This window comes from Tupaia chinensis, unplaced genomic scaffold, assembly GCF_000334495.1.
Source record: "Tupaia chinensis unplaced genomic scaffold, TupChi_1.0 Scaffold000197_1, whole genome shotgun sequence".
NCBI classification, from domain to species: Eukaryota; Metazoa; Chordata; class Mammalia; order Scandentia; family Tupaiidae; genus Tupaia; species Tupaia belangeri.
The window spans coordinates 7,737,103-7,748,896 of NW_006159672.1; the positions used below are offsets into that span (position 1 = coordinate 7,737,103).

Below are 11,794 nucleotides of genomic sequence, written 5' to 3' on the forward strand. Positions count from 1 at the left end.
ACACACACACACACACACACACACACACACATACACATGCCTGGCATGAATTTATGCTACTGGGTCTGGGACTTGAACCATGGTCGACTACATGGGAGTCCAGTGACACAGCCATTACTCTAACTACTGGTCTCAATACCAAGTTTTTCCACCACTAGTTACTAAAGAGGTTTTCCTTTTCCCAATGGATTGACTGATATCCTTTTTCAAAACTCTGTTGACTGAACGCTTTGGGGTTTATTTCTGGGGGCTCTATTCTATTCCATTGGTCTACCTGTCTGTTTTTATGCCAATACCATGCTATTTTGATCATCACAACTTTAGAGTAAATCTTGAGTTTAGGGAGTTCTGTGCCACCCACTCCACTCTTCTTCCACAGGATTGCTTTGGTGATACGAGGTCTTACATGATTACAGACAAATTCTATGATTGTTTTTTCTCTAGATCTGTAAAGAATATCTTTGGTATTCTAATTGGAATTGCGTTAAATATGTAGATTAATTTGGGTAGAATTGCCAATTTGATTATGTTAATTCTTTCAATCCAGGAACATGGGATGTCCTTCCACTTTTGTATATCTTTTTCAATATCTTTTGAAAGGTTTTCATAGTTTTCTTTGTAAAGACGCTTGAATTCCTTAGTTAGGTTTACCCCTAGGTATCTTATGCATTTTTTTTTTGTCTACAGTTAAAGGGATTCCTTTCTTCAGCTCTACTTTGTTCAACTTGTTGTTCATATATAGAAATGCTATAGATTTCTGGATGTTGATTTTGTATCCTGCCACTTTATTGTATTAATTTATTACTTCGAGAAGTTTTCTCATGGAAACCTTTGGGTTTTCTAAATACACCATCATGTTATCTGTGAATAAAGATATTTTTAACTTTCTTTGCCTATTTGAATACCGTTTGTATTTTTCTCTTTTTGACTGCATTAGCTAAGACTTCCAGCACTATATTAAGAATAGTGGAGAAAAAAAGAAAAAAGAAAAAAAAAAAGAACAGTGGAGAAAGGGGTCAGCCTTGTCTAGTAACAGTTTTGACTTGAAAAGCTTTTAGCTTTTCCCCATTCAGTATAATATTAGCTATAGGCTTTTTCATATGTAGCTTTTATTGTGTTGAGAAATGATCTGTCTATACTAATCTTACTGAGAATCTTAATCTTGAAAGGATCTCATATTTTGTCAAATGCTTTCTCTGCATCAATTGAAATGATCATATGGTTTTTATCTTTCTTTCTGTTAATATCTTCTTGAGAATTTTTGCATCTATATTCATCAGTGATATTGATCTCTAGTTTTCATTTTTTGTCATGTCCTTATCTGTTTTGGGAATGAGGATGATTGAAGTTTCATAAAATGAATTTGGAAGGTTTCTTTTTTTTTTTTTTTTTGAATCTTTAGAAATAGTTTGAGTAGGACAGCGATGAACTCTTCCTTAAATGTTTTGTAGAATTCAGAAGTGAAGCCATCTGGACCTGGGCTTTTCTTTGTCGGGAGATTATTTATTACTGATTAAATCTCATGGAGTGTTATGGTTCTATTCAGGTTTTCTATGTCCTCCTTATTCAATTTTGGTAGATTATATGTATCCAGGAATTTGTCCATCTACTCCTTGTTCTCTTGTTTGTTGGCAAATAGTCACTCATAGTATCTTCTAATGAAATTTTTTATTTCTGTTATGTCTATTGTAATGTTCCTTGTTTTATCATGTATTTGATTTATCTGGTTTCTTTCTTTCTTCTTCTTTACTAGTCTAGCTAACAATGTGCCGATCTTGTTAATCTTTTCAAAGAACCAGCTTTTGCTTTAATTTATTTTCTGAATGGTTCATTTGTTTTTTATTTTATTTATTTCTGATCAAATCTTTATTATTTCTTTTTGCCTGGCATTTTTTTCTCTAATTCCCTGAGGCATGATGTGCGGTTATCTACTTGCCACCTTTCCATCTTTTTCTTATGTGCACTAATTGCTATGGATTTTTCTTTTATGACTGCTTTTGTCATGTCCCATAGATTATGGAAACTTGTGTACTCATTATCATTCGCTTCCATAAATTTTTTGATTTCAGACATAATTTCTTCAGTAATTAAGAAGTCATTCAGAAGTAGGTTGTTCAATTTCCATGAGTTTGTGTATTTTTGAGGGTGTTTCTTGAAATTAACATTGAGTTTAATTCCTTCATGGTCAGAGAAGATGCTGGATACAGTTTGTATGCCTTTGAATCTGTAAAGGCTTGATTTGTGTCCTAACATATGGTCAATCTTTGAAAAGCTTCCATGCCTGGGTGAGAAAAAGGTATATGTTGTGGACTCACGGTGGAAAGTTATACCAATATCTATCAATCCCATTTGATAGTATAATTTAGGTCCTGTATCTCTCTGCTTATTTTCGATCTAGCAGATCTGTCTAAAGGAGATAATGAGGTGTTGACATCCCCCCAAATTATATTGTTGTTTCCTATCTCTCCCTTTAGCTCCAGCGGTCTTTCCTTCACATATTTAGATGCTTCTGTGTTGGGTACATACATATTAATAAGTGTTACGTCTTCTTGCTAAATTAACCTGTTTACTATTATATAATGCTATTCTTTGTCTCTTCTTAAAGTCTTAGTCTTGAAGCCTATTTTGTCTGAAATCAATATTGCAATACCAGTCCTTTTTTGATTTCCACTTGCATGGAATATCTTTTTCCAGCCCTTCACTTTTAGTTTATGTATGTCTTTATCCATGAGGTACATTTCTTGTAGGCAACAGATAGAGGGTTTCTGTTTTACTATTTATTCAGCCAGTCTGTGTCTCTTAATTGGAAAATTTAATCCATAAACGTTCAACGTTATTATCGATATTTCCAGACCTGTTCACATCATTAAGTGAGACATTTTATTGTTTTTTTGTTTGTTTGTTTGTTTGTTGTTGTTGTTCTCTTATAACTGTCCACCTGATTTTTTAGTTTTCCGGGTATAGAACTCCCTACAGAACCTCTTGGAGAGCTGGTCTGGAGTTGGTAAACTCTTTCAGGTTTTGTTTATTTAAGAATGTTTTCTATCTTTTCTTCCCATATAAAAGATAATCTTGTGAAAGATGCCCACTGGTTTTATGACACCCCAGAATTACAAAAGAAAACTATATTTTAAGTCTTCTAACAGAAAAAAAAGTGAATATTGTTTTGCCAACACATTCCATTGTTCCAAGAACTTTTGTGCTTAAGCCAGGGATGGTCCTGTTTTTGGGTGCTATAGGCCCTATAGATTTCCTCCAGGGAGATCAGTTGGCTTGGTTTACAGCGCGCTCCCCGTGCACGTTACCTCCTTGGACAGGGAGGATGATGTGTATCAAAAGCACGCAGGACACACGATACTCCAGGTTCCAATAGGTGGAGAAGAGCGAATGGCAGAATTTCCCCCTCTGGTTGCTGAAGACATTAAGCTAAAAGAAGGCCTTGGGGACTATGAAGCCGTGGCCGGCATCAAATTTTCCTCAGCAAGTTGGGTTGCGGTGACACCTCGTTTCAAGGACAGACTGCGGGGCGAGGCCACACACCTCAGGGAACGGTGCTGACAGTCCCGCCTCCGCTCTTGCTGCACATTGTTAACGTCAAAGGAGAGCGCATCAGGGGAAGCGTGGCCTTTAAACCCAAGAAGCCCCCTTCCCTTGTGTACAACCTGCAGAAGAAGAAACAGACAAACATGTGAGGCCGACCTCGGTCCACTGGATATTAACTGTATCGGACATAACAATACACATTGAAACTTTATTAAATATAGTAAAGTCCCCCCCCCCCAAAAAATAAAAAAAAGAAAGATAATCTTGCCAGGTATAGTACTCTTGGTTGAAATTGTTTTTCATTCAACACTTTGACTATATTGCCCCAATCTTTTCTTGCCTGCATCATTTCTGATGAGAGGTCCGATGTTAGTCTGATGGTGTGACCTTTGTAAGTAACTTGACCTTTCCCTCTTGCCAACTTTAGTATCTTGTCTTTGTCAGTCGTCTTTGCCAATCTGGCTATGATGTGCCTTGGAGAGGACCTTCTTGGGTTGATTCTATCTGGGGTCTTATGTATTTCTTGAGTCTGGATATTTGAGTGCCTTTCTAGGTTTGAAAAGTTTTCTTCCAGGTTTTCATGGGATAGATTATCAATGCTCTTATTATTTTCTTCCTCTTCTGAGGTAATAATTATCCAATGTTGGATTGCTTGATGGTATCCAGTATTCCTCATATATTATCATCATTTTTCTTGGTGGTTTTCTCAATCTTGAGACTTTTTTTCTAGGTCAAATGTTTTGTCTTCTGCATTTGAGATTCGATCTTCTGTGTGATCTGATCTACTTTTAGTACTTTTGAGGGAGGTTTTTGTTTCCTGTATCACATTCTTTATCCCTAACAGTTCCATCTGATTCTTTTTTAAGGTGTTTTTATTTTTTCAAATCATGAAAGGACTTTCTTATCTCCTAGAGCTCATTGTCTCTTTTCTCTTGTATCTCAGTTAGTAGTTCGGTCACTACAAATATTCTGAATTGCTTATCCAACATGTCCACGACATCCATTGTGTTGTCTGTGGGTGATGTGGGATTGACATTTTCCTTTGGCGGAGAGACATTTTGTTGGTTGCTCATATTTCTTGTGCTTCTGTGATTGTTCCTAGTCATCTGGTGACCTATACGTTTCTTACTAACTTATTCAAGGTACCTTTGAGTGTTCAAAGGTGTGCAGGAGTAGAAAATTAGCAATCTCTCTTCTGGTCTTTCTCCCTGTTGCTCAACAGTATTCTGCACTGTTGTCACAGATCCTGGGAGAACCAAAATTCTTTCTATATCTAAAAAGTGGTGAGCCTCCAACTGCACTAATAAGCGTCACCTCAGGAGCAAAGAAAATACAACGTGCCATGCGCTTTTCAAAACACAAAGTTCTGAGAGTTCCAAGGTGAGTGGCAGTTGGTGAGATGAGCCACGGAGCCGTGGTCCTGGCCATTAGGGTCTGCATCCACAGGCAGTCTGGTGTCCAGCAACAATGCTAGCCTGAACGGTCTCTTGATGGGGTGGGGAGGGGCACAAGTTCATCTTAAAGTACAAAGACACAAACCTGAGATTGCAAGGCAAGTGAGGGGTGGGAAGGATGATGAGCCATGGGTCCCAGCCATTAGGGGCTGCAGTCACAGGTAGTCTGGTGTCTGGCAATGCTGGTTGCTTGAATGGTGTCTGGATCTTATCCATCTATTGAGATGGTTCTTGTTTTTTATTCTATTGATGTGGAGCATTACATTGACATTAGAATGTTAAACAAACCTGGATTTCAAGAACAAATCTTATTTGGTTATGGTATATAACCCTATTTATTTGCTGTTGAAACTGGTTTACAATTAAGAGATATTGATCTATAGCTTTCTCTTGTGATATCTTTATTAGGGGAATACCAGTTTTAAAGAATGAACTGAAACCTGTTATCCTTTCTTTCCTTTCTATTTTGAAAGAAGAGTTTTTATTAATTTTTCGCTACTGTTTGAAAGAATTAACCAGTAAATCCATGGCTTGGGTATTTCATTGTGTCCGGTCTGTTGTTGCTGCTGTTTTTGCTTTTATTACAAAATCAATCTCTTTACTTGTTATGTGTCTTAAAAATCCATTGTGGGGGCTGGCAAGTGGCATGGTGGTTAAAGGCGCTGGACTCCCACATGGCTGACCACAGTTCAAATCTCGGACCTGGTGGCTTGCTTTCTCACTTCCTCTCTCTCTCTCTCTGTCTCTCTCTGATCAAACTGGAAAATAATAATGATAATAGTAATGAATAAAGTAAAATAAAATAATTTTTCAAAAAAATCCATTGTGGAATTTTGTATATTTTTCTAGGAATTTGTCCTCTTCATCTAAGTTGTCTAATTTATTGGCATGCAAATATTCACAGTATTCCTTTGTAAGGATACTTTGTATTTATGTAAAGTTGGTAGTAATGTTCCCTCTTTCTGATTTTGGTGATTTGAAAACTACTCTTTTTTTTCTTTTCTTGGTCAATTTAGCTAAAGGTTTGTAAATTTGTTGATCTTTTTGAAGAACCAGGTTTTGTTTTTGTTAACTTTCTCTAGTGATTTTCTATTCTCTGGCTCAATAGTTTTTTTTTATTTCTTTTTTTTTATACATTCAATTACCTTTTTTAGCGTATGAAGTGAATATTTCAACATATGAACATTTCTCCCTAGTCCAGTTGATTAAACTATAAAATATCTTCACCAGATAATACCACATTCCTCTGTCTCATTAATGCTTTGCCTTCGTATTTTTCTTCTAAAAGTCCTTCTTCAGGCCCTACTCTTCCACACACATTATATCTGGTATTTACACCCATTTATTGTGTTTGTTTATCCTTTGGTCAATTATTTTCAGTCATAGAGGGCAGACACTCGGTATATATTAAGTGCAGACATACAATGTCTCTCCTTCATAGCCTGGCTTGCTTCACTCAGCACTAAATCTTCCATATTCTTCCACTTTCTGTCAAAAACCAGGGTTTTGTTGTTCTTTATGGCTGAATAGTGTTCCATAGTGTATATGTGCCAAAGTTTTTCAATCCATTCATCTGTTCATGGGCATTTGGGTTGGTGCCATGTCTTAGCAATTGTGAATAGTGCAGCAATAAACATTGATGTGCAAGCACTTTTCTGATGAAGAATTCTTTTGTCTTTTGGATAGAGATCAAGGTGTGGGATTGCTGGATCATATGGTAGTTCTATTTGTAGATTTTTGAGGAATCTCTAAATTGTTCTTCACAGTGGCTGGATTAATTTACATTCACACCAGCAGTGTAAGAGAGTTGCCCTTTCACCACATCCCCGCCAACACTCAATAAATTTTGCTATTACTTTTATTATTTCCTTCTTTATGTTTCTTTTAGGTTTAGTTTACTTCTCTTTTTTTAGTGCATTAAAGTAGAGCATTATTTTTTAACTTCTCTTTTCAACTTTGGCATTGATAGTTATCAATTTCCATTTGAACACTGCTTAGTTGCCTCTCGTAAGTTTTGGTATGCTGTGTTACCCTTTTTTGTTATTTTCTTAAAATTTCCTCATTTTCCTTGCACTTTTTTTTTTTTTAACTCATTGTTATTTTGGAGTGTGTGATTTAATTTCCACTTATTTGTGAGTTCCCCAAACTTCTTTCCAATTTTATTCCATTGTGGTCAGGGAATATACTTTGCATGATTTCAACCCTTTTAAATATGTTGGAGTTTGTTTTATGGGCAAAGATATGGCCTTGCCTTATCCTATCTGTTGGTGTCCATCTGTATGTCCATGGGTGGGTTCAGGGCTGCTGTCATGGTGCCCTTTCATAGTTTTCCTCCAAGTCTCTTCCTCACTTAGCCCAGAACGCCTGGTCTGGGAGGAAGGTGGGAAACAGCCCTGCATTTACTTCTTCTTTTTTTTTTTTTGGAGAGGTTTTTGCCATAGGGCGTGTGCCCTTGCCAGAACAGAGAGAGACAGAGAGACAGAATGAGAAATCACCCCCCCCCCAGAGGGGATGGCCACGCCACAATCCCTTCTCCTCCATTCTCCTCTCGGGATGTTGGGCACGCACACACACACGCCCAGCATGAGGTTTTTAAGCCACCGGGTCTGGGACTCAAACCGTGGTCAACCACATGGGAATCCTGTGACATAGCCATTATGCTAACTGCTGGTCCTGCCTGCATTTACTTCTGATATAGAGACAGGTGATTCAGGCCATTGAGTACCTTCCAATCTCCAAGAGCTGAAGCCTCCTATATTCTGCTCTGTTACACCTGCTGATATGGGAGCTTAGTTACTGTCTGCTGTGAGAGAGCAGCGATGGGGCCAACTCCCCACTGTCTCCTACTGTTTCCTTCTCTAGCCTGTGTCACCTCTGTCTTTGGGCTCTCAGTGGTCTCCACTGATGTGACTTCCCCATCAACTCAAGTCTTCCCATCCACATGACCCACTTAGGGTATCTTCTCCTAACTCCAAACGTAGCCTGCACTTTCTCCTCAGGCTTTGATGTGCTTCCTGCTAGATCTCCAATATCAGTCATTGCTCCAAGTTGTCCAAGTGCCACTGTCCCCCAAATCCACCCTTGTTTATGGTGCTTTCTGCAGGAAGAGATGTACCTTCATTTTCTGAACTCACAGATGCCCTCCCAAGAGAACATTTTAGTTTCTTATTTTCATCATGTATTTAACTGCCCCATGGACCAGAGAAGTTCATTTGCTTATCTTGTTTCCCACAGTCTGAAAACAGGGTCCCCTCACAAGGTGTACTTTATTGACAGTTGTTGGATGAATCAGCATCCTGTTGAGTCTTTCTGGTGGTCTTCCCTGACACTTAAAATACCCATAGAAGAGAATATTGCAAAGCTTTGACAGTCCTCAAAGTGCTAATTAATTCCACAGCTGTGGCAGGTGCCCACCAGATTCTTACTACCCACTTAGCTCAGCTATTAGGCCTATATGCTACAAATTATAGATACTTGTTGACCATGAGATCATCTTAAATCAGTGTTGCAGAGATCTTTGATGACAAATTATCTCTATAAGCCAACATAATCCCTTTAGGAAAAATAGCGTGTTAAATTAGGAAAATCAGGTATAGCTAAAGATTGTATCTCATCTGAATAAATCAGAGGACTTGTTCAAGTCTTCAGTCACTAAAACTTTATTACATTTACTGTCATGTGAAGTAGGTCATTATTGTTCAGAAATTAAAAATGTATACTGATTGATTGAATTGAAAGATGTTAGGAGATCTGGAAAATGAAGGCGCCCAGTGGTTATTTCTTTTGTGAAGTTAAGAACCACTTTAAATTAGCAATGGTCCTTTCTTCAGTTCTTTTGCAATGACACGTTTCTAATATATTTCTTATTTTCTGCCATAGATCACTAAGATAAATTGGTAATTTTCCTTTTATATATTATCTTCTCAGTTATTTTTATGGACATGAGCTACAACCAACAATAGATGCTTTACCTGTCAGTTGTGGACCTTTTGGGCATAGAGGGAAATGAGGTAGCTACGATTAGTTCACTATGCCTCATCATTCACCACCAGGCCTCGTATGGCATGGGGTTGGGGCTGGGACCAAGCCTGCTAGCTGACCCTTGGCCTTACCAAGGTCAGGAAAATGTCTTTATGGATACTGTGGGATGCTTAGCACTTGGATGGACACTTAAAAACCGATGAAAAGTATGTTTTCTTAAGGTCAACATAAATTGTAATAAACCATGTCAACAGTAGGTACCCCTGGTATGATGTGATGAAAATGGCACAGTTCATTGTGGTCTTCTCTCAAACCCATAACTTTAATAATGAGAGGAAAAAATCAACAAGTTTTAATCAAGTGGAATTCTATAAGATATTAGACCAATATTCCCCCAAACCAAGATCATCAAGATCATCAAAAGCAAGGGAAGTCTGAGAAACTTCCACAATCAAGAAGGCACTAAGGAGACACTTGAATATAATGCAGACAGACAGTAAGGAAATATGAATAAACCATGCCCTTTAGTTGATAATAATGGATCAAGAATTCCCCTTGACTATTGAGCCATAAAAATCAACAAGGCCCTGGAATTTGAGAGAACATGGACGAATATGGAAGATTTGTTGCTGAGTGAAGCAAGTCAGGCTATGAAAGAGAGATATTATATGTCTCCACTTAACATATACCAACTGTCCTCACTCTATGGTAGGTAATGTAAGACTGGAGAGCATAAAAGTATTAAAAATTGCAATGGGCACTAGAGACAAAGTGGATAGACAGTGTGGGAGGGGAAGAGCATAGAAATTTGGGGAGAAAATGGAGAGGTAAGACACTTGTGGGACACAGATAAGATTTCTTATCTGTTGACGAGGATGTATATGGTGGTCTCAACTGGGCTGAACTGAGGTGTATAGAGTTCTGGGTAAAGTCTCTTAGCAATCTAAATGATGTATAGTGATTTAACGTATTAATAAAAACAAATAAAAGAAAAAAAAGAATTCCCTTTGATATAAAAGCTAGTCCATACTATTGTAAGGCGTTAATAATAGAAGAAACTAGGTGGGAGTAAACCTAAAACTGTTCTAAATAAGAACAAAAATGAAAAATTATCTGTTAATGATAAGAAGTATGGGGACAACTTCGACTGGACTAATATGCAGTATATTCACACAGAGGAAGCTCATTTTATATTCTGTAAAGATGTACAGTGATTAAAAGTAAACACACTTAAAAATACTATGACCATTAAAAAATAAAAGATTATGTAAAATGAAAGCCCATCGGTTGTATAACACCTGTATCCATCAGGACTTAGGTATTGTCTCAGCTTGGAGACTATGCACACAGGATCCCTTGTTTACCTCCAGGTGGGTAATTGCTCCCAGAGAGGCCACTCCTGGGGCACACCAAGCTCTCAGAAACCCGAGTGTCCACCCCAAGGGAACAGACCCCAGTTAAAGGTCAACAGCAAACAAAGGAAACACTGCATAAGAAGAGACGAACTTTTTCTCCATGCTACATGAAGTGTGGACACATCATTTTTAACTAAGAAAGGTCAGGGCCATGCCCTTCAATTCAGTGTGAGTAACTTTCTGTCTGTTGTCCCTTCCTTTTGGTCTACTTACCTATTTTTCCTTCCGGTGTTTCTGAAAAGACAGACTTGTGTTTGTTCTGACCTGGTTTACTGTGGAAAAAATGTTTACTCAAAAATGGCTTTGCTCATGTCTTTCATGGTTTCAGTGTGAAGTTACAAATGCCTGAGGACCTCCCTTGGGTCTGCTCTCTGCTCTATCTGCCCCCTTGATCAGGAGGAAAGAGAAACCAGAGCCCTGTGGTTTGGCCTCTATAGATCAAAATCTAGAAGAGAAGCAAGGAGGGTTTCTTATGATCCTGGTGCAAAGCTATGATGAACAGAGTCACTGCAGTCTGCAGATCCTCAAGCAGATAGGGTACTCAGGGATGGAGAGATTCAGGAGCTTAGATGCTATAGCCAGAGAGTGCCCTTGGGAACTTTGCTGGCTAATTGTAGGTATAAGTGGATTTCTGAGCAGTGGTGTGTGTGGTATTGGTGTTGAGTGAGACCAGTGAGAACCCACAGACAGGGAGCCCTTGGCAGTGAAAGCTCCTGACCTGCAAGCTCAGCACCTCTCAGTTCTTCAGGGATAGATCTGTGGGGCCCTCTGAAGGGTCTGTGGGCTCCTCAACTCTTATATGGATGGGGGCAAAGGGTTAAGAGGGTTACTAAATGAACCAGCTAGAGAAACGATCATAAAGCCTACAACACTTAGTTCTCTCCAGGCCTTCTTCAGTGCCACAAAATAGGTAACTAAGGTCTTATTGTGCAAGCCAGCAATATCTTTGTTCATTACACAGGGGAAAAGACAATCCTTCCTTAAGATGTATGCATAGTGTTAACGCTTTGTTTTCAGATTACCCGTAGCCTATTTTGGACATCAAGGGTGCGTTCTGGGATCATCCCGCCTACCACTCTCTGAGGCTGTCTGGTCGTGAGAAGAAAAATGGGGCTAGCCCTGTTCACCCCTATATTGATTGACCTCCCTACTATTTGGCCTGAGCTGGACCTCGTTCTGACCAAGGAGGTCTGGATGGTAAAAGATGAATCATGGGACAGATGTGAAAGTTGGGTAGGGATAGGGGAGCAGGCCTGGGAACTGGGTATATGTGTGTGCTGGGAGGTCAGGGCCTGGACTGAAGCTGGACCTGTGCCTTTCTTTGCTATTATTCCCTACTCTGGTGCAGCCTGAAATCCACTGAGAGAATAGACTACTGACCCACCAGCTCAGGAGAAGAGG

The 11,794-nt window shown here is 38.8% G+C and overlaps 1 protein-coding gene across 1 annotated transcript in view; it reads left to right on the top strand.

Moving 5' to 3' along the window:
• The window catches only part of LOC102491686 (olfactory receptor 13A1), a 10,950-nt gene extending 7,392 nt beyond the window's left edge, over positions 1 to 3,558 (top strand). The window contains exon 3 of the mRNA XM_006147012.2: positions 3,240 to 3,558. Coding sequence (XP_006147074.2) covers positions 3,240 to 3,558 — 319 coding nt within the window. The remainder of the gene's footprint in view (positions 1 to 3,239) is intronic.
• The last annotated feature ends 8,236 nt before the right edge of the window (positions 3,559 to 11,794 follow it).